General features: G+C 42.3%; 1 protein-coding gene across 4 annotated transcripts in view; it reads left to right on the top strand.

Moving 5' to 3' along the window:
• CFDP1 (craniofacial development protein 1) overlaps nt 1-15,787 on the top strand; it is a 156,875-nt gene that overhangs the window by 23,626 nt on the left and 117,462 nt on the right. For all 4 annotated transcript variants that reach the window (XM_033219040.1, XM_033219038.1, XM_033219039.1 and 1 more), the window contains exons 2-4: nt 24-141; nt 2,041-2,260; nt 2,849-2,976. In XM_033219040.1, coding sequence (XP_033074931.1) covers nt 24-141; nt 2,041-2,260; nt 2,849-2,976 — 466 coding nt within the window. The remainder of the gene's footprint in view (nt 1-23; nt 142-2,040; nt 2,261-2,848; nt 2,977-15,787) is intronic.

The raw sequence follows: 15,787 nt of genomic DNA, 5'->3' as shown, positions 1-15,787 counted from the left end.
TCACCCTGTTAATGTGATTTCAGGTGGAGAGTATAGTGAAGATGATGTAAATGAATTAGTGAAGGAAGATGAAGTGGATGGTGAAGAGCAGACACAGAAAACCCAAGGGAAAAAAAGAAAGGCCCAGAGCATTCCAGCCAGGTGATGCTGCCCTCAAGGCCCTTAGGAGTTAGGGCTATTGTCACAACCATCCTGGTTGCTAAGATTTATCTGATGATAGATTGAATGAAGCCAGAGTTTCTAATCCTTTTCTCTTTGAGGGAAACATTTGCTGTTATTTTAGGATTAACTTCTTGGTCTCTGGAAAGCTTTAAAAATTTTGAACTTTAATGTAAAAAAAATGTTTATAGGTAATATGTATATATGGTTAAAACAGAAAATTCAAGTCCCTAAAAAGATGTTTACCCTGTTCCTAGCCCTTGTTGCTTTGCCTCTGAAGAACTATGCTACCAGGGATAGTCTGTGCATGTAAAAGCATATATGTCTATATTTTCTTTCTTCCTTTTTTTTTTAAGAAAAAAATATAAATAGTAGCATACTCATTTTCTCATTTTCATTTCTCTTTATTTCACATCTCGGAGATGGTACCATGGCAGTATCTCCTCTTTTTCATAGTATTACAGTATATGAATAGGCCTTACTTTATTTAGGCTTTCCTGTATTGAGGGATGTTTAGATTGTATCTAGTCTTTACTACAACAAACAAGACTGCAGTGAATATTCTTTTTATACATGTATACAAAGTATACATAAATACATAAATGTATATAATGTATACATGTATAAATATATCTGTAAATGAAACATTTAGAAGTGGAATTGTTTGATCTAAGGTTATATATGCAATTAAATTTAAAAAATACAGATATTAGCAAATTGCCTCACATAGGCCTGGTATGGGCTTATGTTCCCATGAAAATTATGAAAATTCTGAGAGGCTATTTAACTTAGATAAGGGCATCTTCCATAGAAGTCTTTTACCTCACTTGGATGTTTCTGTCTTCCTGGGCATTGAAGCAAAAAGCAGATTATCATTTATGAAAAGGCAAAAAGAATTATAGGTATTAGATGGATTCGCCTAAAGTCAAAATAGTCTAAGAAGCAATGTACTCTTATAAGTCTTGGGCCCAGTTTTTTTGTTCTTGAATTTTTTTTTTTTTTTTTTTTGAGACAGGGCCTCACTCTGTTGCCCAGGCTGGAGTGCAGTGGCGTAATCTCTGTTCACTGCAACCTCCGCCTCCTGAATTCAATTCCCTGCCTCAGCCGCAGAGTAGCTGGTATTATAGGCACCTGCCAACACGTCTGGCTAATTTTTGTGTTTTTAGTAGAGACGGAGTTTCACCATGTTGGCCAGGCTGGTCTTGAAGTGCTGACCTTGTCTCATCTTGATGTGATGAAAGTTTATATGAAGAAAAAGAGAAAAAAGGTAGTGGAATATCTGTGTGGGCCTTGGCCTCCCAGAGTGCTGGGATTACAGGCGTGAGCCACCTCGCCTGGCCTGTCCTTGAATTTTTCTGTATTCCAGCTCTCATGTGTTCCGGAAGTGGGAAGAAACATGGATTTTTTTCTTTTTCCTTGAGAACTCTTGGAAGAAATAGTGCAAATAAAGTTGAGGCTCTTCTCAATAGAACTTGTTCTACAAATGGAGTAGCTTTAAAAAGTCACCAATATCTGGCACATAAAGTATGTTCTTAGAATATTCCTCCTGGGCAGATTAATTCTGTGATTAGGTGATTTGGATGTTTTCTTTGTGAAAACAGCTGGTCCTGATTTAGAAGGAGAACGCCATACTTTGATTTTAAGTGACTGGAGAAAAGTTAGCAGTAAGAGCTCAGTTCTTTTTTTTTTTCTCAATTCTTTTTTTTCTTCTACAAAATTTCAGCTTACCTCTTCTATTCACCTCTTCTACTCATTAATCAGTAGTCCCAGAATTTAAAATGTTCTCGGGTTTACAAGATTGTGTTTGGGATTGGGAGAGGGATAACTGAAATCATTTTGCGCTGTCTGTCTTTCCTTTTCCCTGTGACTGCTGGTAATTAGGAAGAGAAAACAAGGTGGCCTCTCATTAGAAGAAGAGGAAGAGGAGGATGCCAGTTCAGAATCTGAGGGAAGCAGTAGTGAGGAGGAAGATGAAGCTGCAGAGCAGGAAAAAGGCATTGGATCAGAGGATGCAAGGAAAAAGAAGGAGGACGAACTCTGGGCCAGCTTCCTCAATGATGTGGGACCAAAATCAAAAGCGCCCCTAACTACACAAGTTAAGGTAAGTTGAGAGATTAATAAGGTGAATGCCTCTCCAGAAACACCCTACATTACTGACATTTGAAGCCTATGGAAATCGACCAGATGCCTTTTGTTAACAGTTGTACTAAGTGAAAAGCAAAGCATTTCCTATGGTAGGAGAATAAGCTTCTCTAATCATATAAATTTCCAATAGGCCTTTAACTAATTAGAGATGAGACATTTAAGAGTAGCTGTAGGCTGAGTGCAGTGGCACACGCCAACAATCCCAGCACTTTGGAAGGCTGAGGCAGGCGGATCATTTGAGGTCAGGAGTTTGAGACCAGCCTGGTCAACATGGCAAAACCCTGTCTCTACTAAAAATACAAAAATTAGTTGGATGTGGTGGTGGTTGCCTGTAATCCCAGCTACTTTGGACGCTGAGGCAAGGAGAATTGCTTTAACCTGGGAGGTGGGAAGGCTGCAGTGAGCCAAGATTGTGTTACTGCACTCCAGCTTGGGCAACAGAGTGAGACGCTGTCTCAAATAAAAAAATAATAAAAAGTAGCTATAAACAATATGGTTCATCTTTTGGTGAAACTGATTACATTCCTTTTTTTTTTTTTTGTAGAAAGGAGAGGAGACTGAAGAGACAAGTTCAAGTAAATTGTTGGTAAAAGCAGAAGAGCTAGAGAAACCTAAAGAAACAGAAAAAGTTAAAATCACCAAGGTGTTTGATTTTGCTGGTGAAGAAGTACGGTAAGTTTCACAAACTTTGAAAGTTTTTTTTTTTTTTTTGAGACGGAGTCTTGCTCTGTCGCCCAGGCTGGAGTGCAGTGGCTGGATCTCAGCTCACTGCAAGCTCCGCCTCCCAGGTTTACGCCATTCTCCTGCCTCAGCCTCCCGAGTAGCTGGGACTACAGGCGCCCGCCACCTCGCCCGGCTAGTTTTTTGTATTTTTTAGTAGAGATGGGGTTTCACCGTGTTAGCCAGGATGGTCTCGATCTGCTGACCTCGTGATCCACCCATCTCGGCCTCCCAAAGTGCTGGGATTACAGGCTTGAGCCACCGCGCCCGGCCCAAACTTTGAAAGTTTTAACAAACTTTTCCAAGTTTCACAAACTTTGAAACTAGTGTTTTTAAAAATGAGCATCTCTCTCTAACTGGCGTTAGCCATTTGTCCTCATTTCAATCCATCATAATATTTTGGGAGAGTTATATTTGAACTCAAGGAAAACTGACTCTATACATTATCAGGGAGCATGAGAAAGGTCCTTTCACATATAGCAGTGTAGTTTTTGAGCTTTACAAAGTGGTCAGCTGAGCAGAAGCAAGGGAATACAAGAGTTAAGTATTTTGTTTCACTTGATCATTGCCATGTTTTGTGACTTTTGGTAAGTCATGTTTCCCTTTATTACTTTCTTTGGCTGCAATCTGAGCCTCATTGAAGTCTCTGAAATCAGATAAGAAAATACAAGGAGACAAATTTGGTTTCAGTATTATTTTCTTTTTCTGAGACGGAGTCTTGCTCTGTAGCCCAGGCTAGAATGCAGTGGCATGATCTCAGCTCACTGCAATCTCCGCCTCCTATATCCCATTTCAAGCAATTCTCCTGCCTCAGCCTCCTGAGTAGCTGGAATTACAGGCACACGCCACCATACCCAGCTGATGTTTTTGTAGTTTTTTTGTTTTGTTTTGTTTTTGTTTTTGTGTTTTTTTAGATGGAGTTTCACTTCCGTTGCCCAGGCTGGAGTGCAGGGTGCAATCTCAGCTGATTGCAACCTCCACCTCCCAGATTCAAGCAGTTCTCCTTCCTCAGCCTCTCGAGTAGCTGGGATTGCACGCGTGTGCCACTACGCCCAGCTAATTTTTGTGTTTTTGGTAGAGATGGGGTTTCGCCATGTTGGGCAGGCTGGTCTTGAACCCCTGACCTCAGGTGATCCACCTGCCTCGGCCTCCTGAAGTGCTAGGATTACAGGCATGAACCGCCACGCCTGGCCTTTTCTTTTTTTTTTTTTTTTGAGACAGAGTCTTGCTGCGTCGCCCAAGCTGGAGTGCAGTGGTGCGATCTTGGCTCACTGCAAGCTTCACCTCCTGGGTTCACACCATTCTCCTGCCTCAGCCTCCCGAGTAGCTGGGACTACAGGTGCTTGTCACCACGCCCTGCTAATTTTTTTATATTTTTAGTAGAGACGGGGTTTTACTGTGTTAGCCAGGATGATCTCGGATCTCCTGACCTCAAGTGATCCGCCCGCCTCGGCCTCCCGAAGTGCTGGGATTACAGGCGTGAGCCACAGTGCCTGGCCATGTTTTTGTAGTTTTAGTAGAGACAGGGTTTCACCATGTTGGCCAGGCTGGTCTTGAACTCCTGACCTCGTGATCCACCTGCCTCGGCCTCACAAAGTGCTGAGATTATAGGCGTGAACCACTGTGCCCTGCCTCAATATTATTTTCTTCCCTTAATAATATTTTTCTGATTGATTAATAAGGTTTATTTACCATAGGTTAAGTAGGGGCTTAATGCCTTGACCAGGTTAGTCTCCTGGTTGTTAGGTAAGAGCCACATACCTGTAATTTGCCCTCCCCCATTTATTTCAATTTTATTATGTGAAAATAGCAGATTTGTAATTTAGAACTAAATGAGAACAGAGAAAGTACCAATCGATAAATTTATGGGCGGTCACATTGATTTTCATTAGCAGTAATTAATTAGACCTGTAGGCTCTCTGAAAATACAATTTTCCCTAAAATTGTTATTCTTAAAAATAATGGTTTCAATAATTATTTATCTAGTGAGGGTATATTTATGAAAAAATTGACATTATCAGTTTTTTTGTTTTGTTTTGTTTTGTTTTGTTTTTGAGAAAGGGTTGTTTTTGAGAAAGGCTGTGTTGCCTAGGCTGGTCTTGAACACCTGGGCTCAAGCAATCCTCCAGCCTCGGCCTCCTAAGTAGCTGGGACTTGAGGGTTGTACTACTCTCCCTGGCCATTATCACTTTTATAAATGGTATGGAACAAAACTTTTTATTATTAAAAATTTCTCTCTAACTTCTTCTTCTGAAAAAATGTCACACTTACGGAAGTGTTGCAAGAATAGTGTTAAAACAAACACCTACATACCTATCATCCAGATTCACCACCAGTTAATGTATTGCCTCTCTCTCACCATTTGTATCTGGGTTTTTCTTTTGTTTTGGCTGAACCATTTGAGATTTACTTGTAGACACTGTGACACATCAGCCTTTAATACTTTAGAACGCGTCTCCTACAACCAAGGGCATTCTCCATTGTAACACAATATAGCTCTCTAAAGTTAACATTACAGCAGATTGCTATCTATAGTGAAGGACCCCAACTTAAAATTTTCAGTCTATTGCAGATCAGTACTTTTCTAAAAACACAATACAAAGGAAGTACTAGAAAAACAAATATAAAAGATAACTAACGTTTTACTAAGATTCAGCAGATACCCTACTGCTTCTCTTTGTGGCCGTGGGGCTCAGGCTGCAGCACCACAGCACTGTGTGCGTATAACTGGGGCCACCTGCCCCCTCCAAGTGTGGGCCTTTTAACCTCTATCGACAGGTGTGGGGGGAAAAAAAGGATTTAATAGATATAACATTACATTTCAATGCATGTGGTCAAAACGAACTGCAGACAGGAAAAAGGAAAGAATTACATAACTATACAGGCTGTTCATTGAAAGTGTTAATATACGGGGAATGACTGTTACCTTTCATTCTGTTATCAAGACAAAAAGCTGGCCTGGCCTGGTGGCTCATGCCTATAATCCCAGCACTTTGGGAGGCCAAGGTGGGTGGATCGCTTGAGGTCAGGAGTTTGAGACCAGCCTGAGCAACATGGTGAAACCCCGTCTCTACTAAAAATACAAAAATTAGCCGGGTGTGGTGGTGCACATCTGTAATCCCAGCTACTTGGGAGGCGGAGACAGGAGAATCGCTTGAATCCGGTAGGCAGAGGTTGCAGTAAGCCGAGATCGCACCACTGCACCCCAGCCTGGGCAACAGAGCGAGACTCTGTCTCAAAACAAAAAAACAAAAAGCTGAGTAAAATATCAATTTTCAGTATTAAATGTCAGACGCACACTTTGAATAAGCACTATTTTGTTTTTATTACTATTATTTTTTTGAGAGTCTTGATCTGTCTGTCACCCAGGCTAGAGTACAGTGGCATGATCTCGGCTATCTGCAACCTCCGCCTCCCCAGTTCAAGTGATTCTCTTGCCTCAGCCTCCAGAGTGGCTGGGTTTACAGGTGCCTGCCACCATGCCTGGCTAATTTTTGTGTTTTTAGTAGAGATGGGGTTTCACCAAGTTGACCAGGCTGATCTTGAAATCTTGACCTTATGATCCACCCTCCTCGGCCTCCCAAAGTGCTGGAATTACAGGCGTTAGCCACTGCACCCGGCCCACTGTTTATATTAATATTTAAAGTTTTAATTGTGATGAAAGACCTTATTTCTTTATTGTTAATCTAAATTGTATTGATGACTCTGCTCCTCCTGGTGGATAATTTATATGTAAATTATTTCTTTGTTGGTTTTCTCCTTCCTGCCTTCCATCCACCATTCCATCTTTCACACAAACATTTTTTTTTTTTAACATGAAATCTGCCAGGGTGTAACACAGAGATACTTTCATGGGATCAGAAGTATACATTTTAAAGCAGTTTCATTTGGTTCAGAGTTTTCGTTTTTTGCCTTTATCCAGAATGAATCTGGATAAAAGTAAAAAATGTACTGTGTTTCGTTTCCTTTCCCTTCCTTCCCTTCCTTGCCTTCCTTCGCTTCCTTCCCTTCCTTCCCTTCCTTCCTTCCTTCCTTCCTTCTGTCTCCTTCCCTCCCTCCCTTCCTTTGTTTCTTTCTTTCTTTTTTTTTTTTTTGAGAGAGAGTCTCTGTTTATCACCCAGGCTGGAATGCAGTGACACAGTCTCAGCTCACTACAGCCTCAACCTTTAGGACTCAAGTCATTCTCCCACCTCAGCCTCCCAAGTGGGTAAGACTACGGGCATATATCACCACGCTTGGCTAATTTTTGTATTTTCTGTAGAGATGGGTTTCACCATTTTGCCTAGGCTGGTCTCGAACTTCTGGGCTAAAGTGATCCTTCTGCCTTCGCCTCCCAAAGTGCTAGGATTGCAGGTGTAAGCCACCAGCACCCTGCCTGTGATACTGTTTTCAAAGTTTATATTAAATGCTTCATTAGTAGCCATTTTCAATAATTTATCCCATCAAGTTATAATTAAATTTAAGTTATATTTTAGTGAAAGAAAAAAGGAATTCTGGAAGCCTGAATTTCCTATACATGAATTCTTTTTTTTTTTTTTTTGAGACAGGGTCTTGCTCTGTTGTTCACGCTAGCCTCAATCAACTACAAGGCTCAATTGACTTCCCCCGACCTCAGCCTCCTGAGTAACTGGGGCTACAGGCATATGCCACCCGTGCCCATCTAACTTTTAAAATTGTTTTGTAGCGATGTCGTCTCACTGTGTTGCCCATGCTGCTCTTGAACTCCTGGGCTCAAGCGATCCTGCTGCCTTGGCGCCCCAAAGTGCTGGGATTACAGATGTGAGCCACCACACCCAGCCATGTGTGAATTTTTTTTAAATAGAAAGTACAATTCAAAACATTCTATGAAACATGTTAATTTATAGAAACACCACTTTTCTAGGCTTCTATCTTTCATTATTACCTGTATAATTTATTTGCTACTGAAAAACATGTTAAATTACTTTCTTGCCTGGAACTACTAGGATTATTTTTTGTTTTTTTAGAGACAGGAGCTGTCTCACTCTGTCACTCAGGTTGGAGTGTGGTTGTGCAATCATTGCTTACTGTAACCTTGAACTCACGGACTCAAGTGATCCTTCCATTTCAGCCTCCCACCACACCCTTCCAAGTGAACATCACCACAACTAGCTAATTATTTTATTTCATTTATTTGTTTGCTTGTTTATCTATCTATCTATCTATCTATCTATCTATCTATCTATCTATCTATCTGAGACGGAGTCTCTGTCATCCAAGCTGGAGTGCAGTGGCATGATCTCGGCTCACTACAACCTCTGCCTCCCAGGTTCAGGTGGTTCTCCTGCCTCAGTCTCTCGAGGAGTTGGGATTACAGGCATCTGCCACTACACCTGGCTAATTTTTGTATTTTTAGTACAGATGGTCACCATGTTGACCAGGCTGCTTTCGAAATCCTGACCTCAAGTGGTGCTCCCGCCTCAGCCTCCCAAGGTGCTGGGATTACAGGCGTGAGCTACCACGCCCGGCTTATTTGTTTATTTTTATTTATTTATTTATTTTTTTATTTTTTGAGATGGAGTCTTGCTCTGTCACCCAGGCTGGAGTGCAGTGGTGTGATCTCAGCTCACCACAACCTATAACCTCCCGGGTTCAGGCCATTCTCCTGCCTCAGCCTCCCGGGTATTTGGAATTACAGGTGCGTGCCACCACGCCCAGCTAATTTTTGTATTTTGAGTAGAAATGGGGTTTCACCATGTTGGCTAGGCTGATCTTGAACTCCTGACCTCGTGATCCACCCGCCTTGGCCTCCCAAAGTGCTGGAATTACAGGCGTGAGTCACTGTGCCTGGCCTATTTGTTTGTTTATTTTTAATATTGTATTTAATTTTTTTGAGACAGGGTCTCACTCTGTTGCCCAGGCTGGAGTGTAGTGGTACCATCATGGCCCACTACAGCTGTGATCTCCCAGGCTCGAGAGATCCTTTCACCTCAGCCTCTCTGATACCTGCAAGACCAGCTTGGTCAGGGAGACCCTAACCCAGTGACACTGGAGGAATTAAAGACACACACACAGAAATACAGAGGTGTGAAGTGGGAAATCAGGGGTCTCACAGCCTTCAGAGCTGAGAGCCCTGAACAGAGATTTACCCACATATTTATTAACAGCTAGCCAGTCATTAGCATTGTTTCTATAGATACTTGATTAACTAAAAGTATGCCTTATGGGAAACGAAGAGATGGGCCTAATTAAAGGAATAGATTGGGCTAGTTAACTGTAGCAGGAGCATGTCCTTAAGGCACAGATCACTCATGCTATTGTTTGTGATTTAAGAATGCCTTTAAGTGGTTTTCCACCCTGGGCGGGCAAGGTGTTCCTTGCCCTCATTCCTGTAAACCCACAACCTTCCAGCTTGGGCATTAGGGCCATTATGAACATGTTACAGTGCTGCAGAGATTTTGTTTATGGCCAGTTTTGGGGCCAGTTTATGGCCAGATTTTGGGGGGAGGGCTGCTCCCAACATGTCCCCCTTCTTTGATTTGCAAATCGAATAAAAGCAAAGGCAGCTTTGTCAGGGTGAGCTACTTCTCACAGGAGTCAGGGTCCACATCTGCAGACTGTACAAAGACAAACAGCACAGATTAAAAACACATCATTGAAATCACAGAGCTTCCAAGTGTTTTTATCCATTTTCAGCTCCTTTAAGCACTCCAGTTCCTGGCATTAAGGTCAAGTGTGCCTGGGATGCTTTAAATATTTGTTCTTTAATTTTGCAATATCCAAAGACAAGTTTGTTGAGTGTCCTTCTAGAGGCTTTTTTATTTCTTCCCTAATTTTGATCTTTTTTTTTTTTTTTTTTTTTTTTTCCTGAGACGGAGTCTCGCTCTGTCCTCCTGACTGGAGTGCAGTGGCGCAATCTTGGCTCACTGCAAGCTCCGCCTCCTGGGTTCCCACCATTCTCCTGCCTTGGCCTCCTGAGTAGCTGGGACTACAGGCACCCGCCACTGCGCCTGGCTAATTTTTTGTATTTTTAGTAGAGACGGGATTTCACCGAGGTCTCCATCTCCTGACCTTGTGATCCGCCCGCCTCAGCCTCCCAAAGTGCTGGGATTACAGGCGTGAGCCACCTCACCCGGCCAAATTTTGATCTTATTAAGAGCATTTAATAGTTTCCACAAATCCTTATGTTAAGCTCCTAGAGTGGACCATATCATTTGAGGTTGAGGTGCCACTATACCGCCATGTTTCCAGATAATAGGAACTTCTGCTGTACTTCTTATCATTTCTGCAATCTTACCATTTTGTTCAGATCATCTTAACGTAGTGTGACTGAGGCTCGTAGACTGAGAGGTGCAATTTAAGCTAAACATTTCCTTAGGGGACCAATTAATAATGCTTCCATAGGAATTGTTGTGCAGCACCTCTGCCTGTTCTGCAGTGCAATCTTCCTAAACAAGTACATTCATTTTTTTCTGTTTTTTTTTTTTTTGAGACGGAGTCTCGCTCCGTCACCCAGGCTGGAGTGCAGTGGCCGGATCTCAGCTCACTGCAAGCTCCGCCTCCCGGGTTTATGCCATTCTCCTGCCTCAGCCTCCCGAGTAGCTGGGACTACAGCCGCCCGCCACCTCGCCCGGCTAGTTTTTTGTATTTTTTAGCAGAGACGGGGTTTCACCATGTTAGCCAGGATGGTCTCGATCTCCTGACCTCGTGATCCAGCTGTCTCGGCCTCCCAAAATGCTGGGATTACAGGCTTGAGCCACCGCGCCCTGCCTACATTCATTTTTTTCTAACTGAGTGTAATCCTGTTTACAAATAGGTTTTTGAGGGTGGTATGCCTTAATTATAGGAGCAGATTTTTTATGGTAAATACTGAGATCAGAAAGCATGTGTAACTGTGTCATAGAGTGATTGCATTCAGGCATTACTGCTAGCCAAGATTGATAAATATACCCAATAAGTGTAATTGTTCTCTTCAGTCCTTATTGAAGGAATATTCACGACAGTGGTGATAACCGCTATCATAGCTACCATTAAGTTATTCGTTGTGACTGGTTATCCCACTTTCCTCAGGTTTTCTTCCACCATCTGTGACAGCTTCTTGATCTGTCCCCAGGTGGGTGGCTATGTTCGATGGGTGTTGCTCATGACAGTTGGGGCCGTCGTCAGCATCAGTCTCGACATGGCTGCAACCGGGTGGTCCTCGGGATCCACCCGGAGTCTCTTCCTCGGCATCTGTCTCATGATAAGGTTTCAGGTGTCTTGATGGTATCCAAATCAGCTGTTGATTTTTGCCTGGAGAAATACAACCATAACCTCTACCCCAAGTTATTATTTTACCTATTTCCCAACTTTTTGTTATTGGATCTTGCCACCAAATCAGTTGTTCTGTTTCTGTCTTTGCAGGTGGTTTCTGTAGATGCTGTTTATGTGCTGATAACATCTGGCCTTTGGGCAGGCTCAAAAAAATTAAAGTTAATAATGCTAGATTCAGTTGCATCTGTGGGGTTCTATATACTCTGTCTCCCGATTTCTGCTTTTGCAACTGCTGTTTTAGGGAGAGATTCATTCTTTCCACTATGGCTTGTCCTTGAGAATTGTATGGGATACCAGTAATGTGTTTAATATTCCACATAGAGAAAAATGTAGCTAGAGCTTGGCTAGTATAGCCTGAGCATTATTTGTTTTAATAGAAGCTGGAATGCCCGTCACCACAAAACACTGCAAAAGATGACATTTAACACAGGCAGAAGACTCTCCTGATTGGTATGTAGCCTGGACAAAGTGAGAAAAGGTGTCCGCACATACATGTACATAAGCTAGTCTCCCAAACAAGGGAACATGTGTGACATCCATTTGCCAAAGAGAGTTAGGTTCCAGTCCTCGAGGATTAACTCCTGTAAAAGGTGAGGAATGTACCATTTGGCAAGTTGGGCATCGCTGGATAATAGCTTTAGCTTCCTTCCAGGTAATGCTGCATCTACATTTGAGACTAGAGGCATTAACATGGGTTAAATTGTGAAAATGTCTAGCATTAGATATTGCCTTAGTAACTAGGTGATCAGCTATTTGATTCCCTTCAGTCAAAGGTCCTGGAAGAGGTGTATGAGCCCTAATGTGAGTGATGTAAAAAGGATGCATTCTACTCCTAACTGCTGTTTGCAGCTGGGTAAATAAAAGCATTAGTTGTTCATCTGTATGAAATTGTAGCTGAGCATTTTCTTTTTTTTTTTTTTGAGATGGAGTCTGGCTCTGTCACCCAGGCTGCAGTGCAGTGGCGCAATCTCAGCTCACTGCAAGCTCTGCCTCCCGGGTTTACGCCATTCTCCTGCCTCAGCCTCCCGAGTAGCTGGGACTACAGGTGCCCGCCACCATGCCTGGCTAATTTTTTTGTATTTTTAGTAGAGATGGGGTTTCACTGTGTTAGCCAGGATGGTCTCAATCTCCTGACCTCGTGATCCACCCACCTCAACCTTCCAAAGTGCTGGGATTACAGGCTTGAGCCAGCATGCCCGGCCAAGCATTTTCAATTAACTGTGTGGAATGAACCACGTATGAAGAATCAGAAATCACATTAAGAGGCATATCAAAAGCAGTCAATACCTCAATTACCGCTACAAGCTCTGCTTTTTGAGCTGAAGTATAGGGCATCTGAAAAACTTTACTTTTCGAGCCAGAATAAGAAGCTTTACCATTACTAGACCCATCTGTAAGACAATGAAAATGCTTAGCAGGCTGCAGGTTGTTTACTGCAGGAATTGTAAATGCAAACTGTTGACAGTCTTGCTCAGCTAAGGGGATACTAAAGAAATAGTCTTTTAAATCTGTGACTATTAAAGCCCAGTTTTTTTTGAATTATAGCAGGAGAAGGCAATCCTGGCTGTACTGCTCCTATAGGTTGTGTAACTGAATCGATGACTCTTAAGTAAGTTAACATTATCTGTTTACCTGATTTATTCTTAATTACGAAAACTGGAGAATTCCTAGGGGAAAATGTTGGAGCTATGTGCCCATTTTTTAATTATTTAAATGTCTCTAAAGCCTCCAGTTTCTCTTTACTTAGAGGCCATTGTTCTATCCAAATTGGCTTATCTGTTAACCATTTTAAAGGTATATGTTCTGGAGGCTTAAACAATGGCCGCCATCAAAAATTATTTCCTAATCTTTGGCGGGAACTTTGTTTTTCTACTTTAAGTGGCTCTTTCAAACCTTGCAAATTTTTTTCTAGTCCCATACCAGGGACATACCCCATTTCATGTATCGTATGTTGACTTTGAGGGCTATCTAATTCTAGAATTAGAACTTGTGCTCCCCATTGTTGTAATAAGTCTCTTCCCCGTGAATTTATAGGTATAGAAGTTATAATTGGTTGAATAGTCCCAGATTGTCCATTGGGCCCTTTACAATGCAAAATATAACTACTTTGAAATACTTCAGAGGCTTTACCAACTCCAACTATGTTAAATTGAGTGGCTTGAATTGGCTACACAGACGGCCAGTGCCGTAGAGAAATGATTGAAATGTCTGCTCCTGTATCTACCAAACTTTTAAATTTCTTTCCTTGAATAGTTATTTCACAGATAGGACGTTTATCAGTAATTTGATTTACCCAATAAGCTACTTTGCCTTGTTTATTTGTGCTTCCAAATCCTCCTGTTGGTTTAATTTCACTTTTCTCTGTTCCTACATATGGCACAGTCAGGAGCTGTGCTATGTGCTCTCCTGTCTGCTTTCCAGGGAACAAGTAGATACAAAAATTTGAATTTCCCCATTGTAATCTGAATCAGTGACTCCTGTATGTATTTGTATCCCTTTTAAACCTAAACTCGATCTTCCTAAAAGTAATCCTATTGTCCCTGCTGGCAAGGGTCCACAGACTCCTGTTGGAAGCTTTTGCAGTGGTTCCCCAGGCAGAAGGCTCAGAGCTCTTGTGCAGCATAAATCTACTGTGGCACTACCGGCTGTGACGGGGGACAGACATTGTACAGGGGTGAGGGAATGGCCTGAGCTGGAATTGCCCCGGTTTAGAATGGGGCCCGGGATGGGCCCCTCATGATGTTTCTTGAAATCGGGTTCCCATGTTTATCAAACTTAGAGTGACAATGATTAGCCCATGTTTTCCTTTTTTACATTTTGTACATATTTCAGGATCGGTAGTTTTCTTTTTTCCTCTATCTGGCAGCCTGACTTGCTGATTTTTTCTACATTCTTTTTTAATATGACCATGCTTCCCACAGTTAAAACAAGCTCCAGGAAATGGAGTATTTCCTTTATCCACTCTCAGTCCTGCCATTGCCTGTGCCAACAAAGTAGCTTTATGCAGATTACCTCCAATACCATCACAGGCCTTGATATAATTAACTAAATGTGCTTTCCCTCTAATAGGTCACAGAGCAGCCTGGCAATCGGAATTAGCATTGTCAAAAGCTAATAACTGCAACACTATATCCTGAGCAGCCAAATCTGCAATCATCTTTTTGAGGGACTTCTGTAACTGAGCTGTAAAATCAACGTATGGTTCTCTTGGTCCCTGTTTTATAGCACTAAAGGAAGGGTATTGTTCTCCACCTGAAGTGATTTTTTTCCCAAGCTCTAATGCACACTCCTCTAAGTGATTCTATGGCATCATCCTGCATGACCACTTGTGCATCTAAACCAGCCCAGCCGCCAACCCCCAAAAGTTGGTCTGCAGTTATATTAATTTGAGGTTGGGCCTGGGCATTGCGAGCAGCCTGAATGGAAGCTTCATCTGCCAACCAAGTTTTAAATTGTAAGCCGGAGCTAGACAAGCTTGAATAAGAGCATCCCAGTCAGTAGGAATCATCCAACTGGAAACTGCAACATTCTTTAACAGTCCCTTTACAAAAGGAGAACCTGGTCCATACTGATTTATAGCTTGTTTAAATTCTTTGAGCAATTTAATGTACGGCTCAAATGTAGCTGTAATATTTCCCTGTTGATCTGGGGGGTGTATTCTAACAGGGAACTGCCAAGCCTCTATATCACTCTCTCATCTAGCTTGCTGAATTCCTGCCTGAATAGAACTAAGAGCGGTTGCTCGAGGTGCTGCTTGAACAGTCACTGGGGCAACTACTTTTCGCCCAGTGTCCTCCAGGAAAGAAAAATCTTGAGGGTCTTTTTCTTCAAAATAATAATGAGGGAGTGCAGAAGGGTAGGGATGAACCTCTCCTTCCTTTGCCACTTTAGCTTTAGCTGATAAACATGCTCTGTAACCTCTTCTGTTACTTCACTATACTCTCGTTCCTCCTCCTCATCAGTGTGAAAAAGTTCCAAGGTGAAACAAACCAGACCCCACACCTGTCCGATTGTTACCCTGAAGCTTCCGAGCTCCCCTTCTTACTCACTACGGTGATTGCTTTAAGAGTACTTGGGTGTCCTCCAGCTAGTTTTCTGTTCCAACCGTCGCTCTGGTGACCCTTCGACCTGGATTCGTGCCCCATGTTGGGCGCCACTTGCCGAGACCAGCTCGGTCGGGGAGACCCTAACCCAGTGGCGCTGGAAGAATTAAAGACACACACACAGAAATATAGAGGTGTGAAGTAGGAAATCAGGGGTCTCACAGCCTTCAGAGCTGAGAGGCCCGAACAGAGATTTACCCACATATTTATTAACAGCAAGTCAGTCATTAGCATTGTTTCTGTAGATAACTTGATTAACTAAAAGTATCCCTTATGCGAAATGAAGGGATGGGCCGAATTAAAGGAATAGGTTTGGCTAGTTAACTGCAGCACATCTGTGCTTAAGGCACAGATTGCTCATGCTGTTGTTTGTGGCTTAAGAATGCCTT

Source organism: Trachypithecus francoisi, unplaced genomic scaffold (genome assembly GCF_009764315.1).
Source record: "Trachypithecus francoisi isolate TF-2019V2 unplaced genomic scaffold, Tfra_2.0 Lachesis_group10, whole genome shotgun sequence".
Taxonomy (NCBI): Eukaryota; Metazoa; Chordata; class Mammalia; order Primates; family Cercopithecidae; genus Trachypithecus; species Trachypithecus francoisi.
This window is presented reverse-complemented; position numbering and strand designations above follow the sequence as displayed.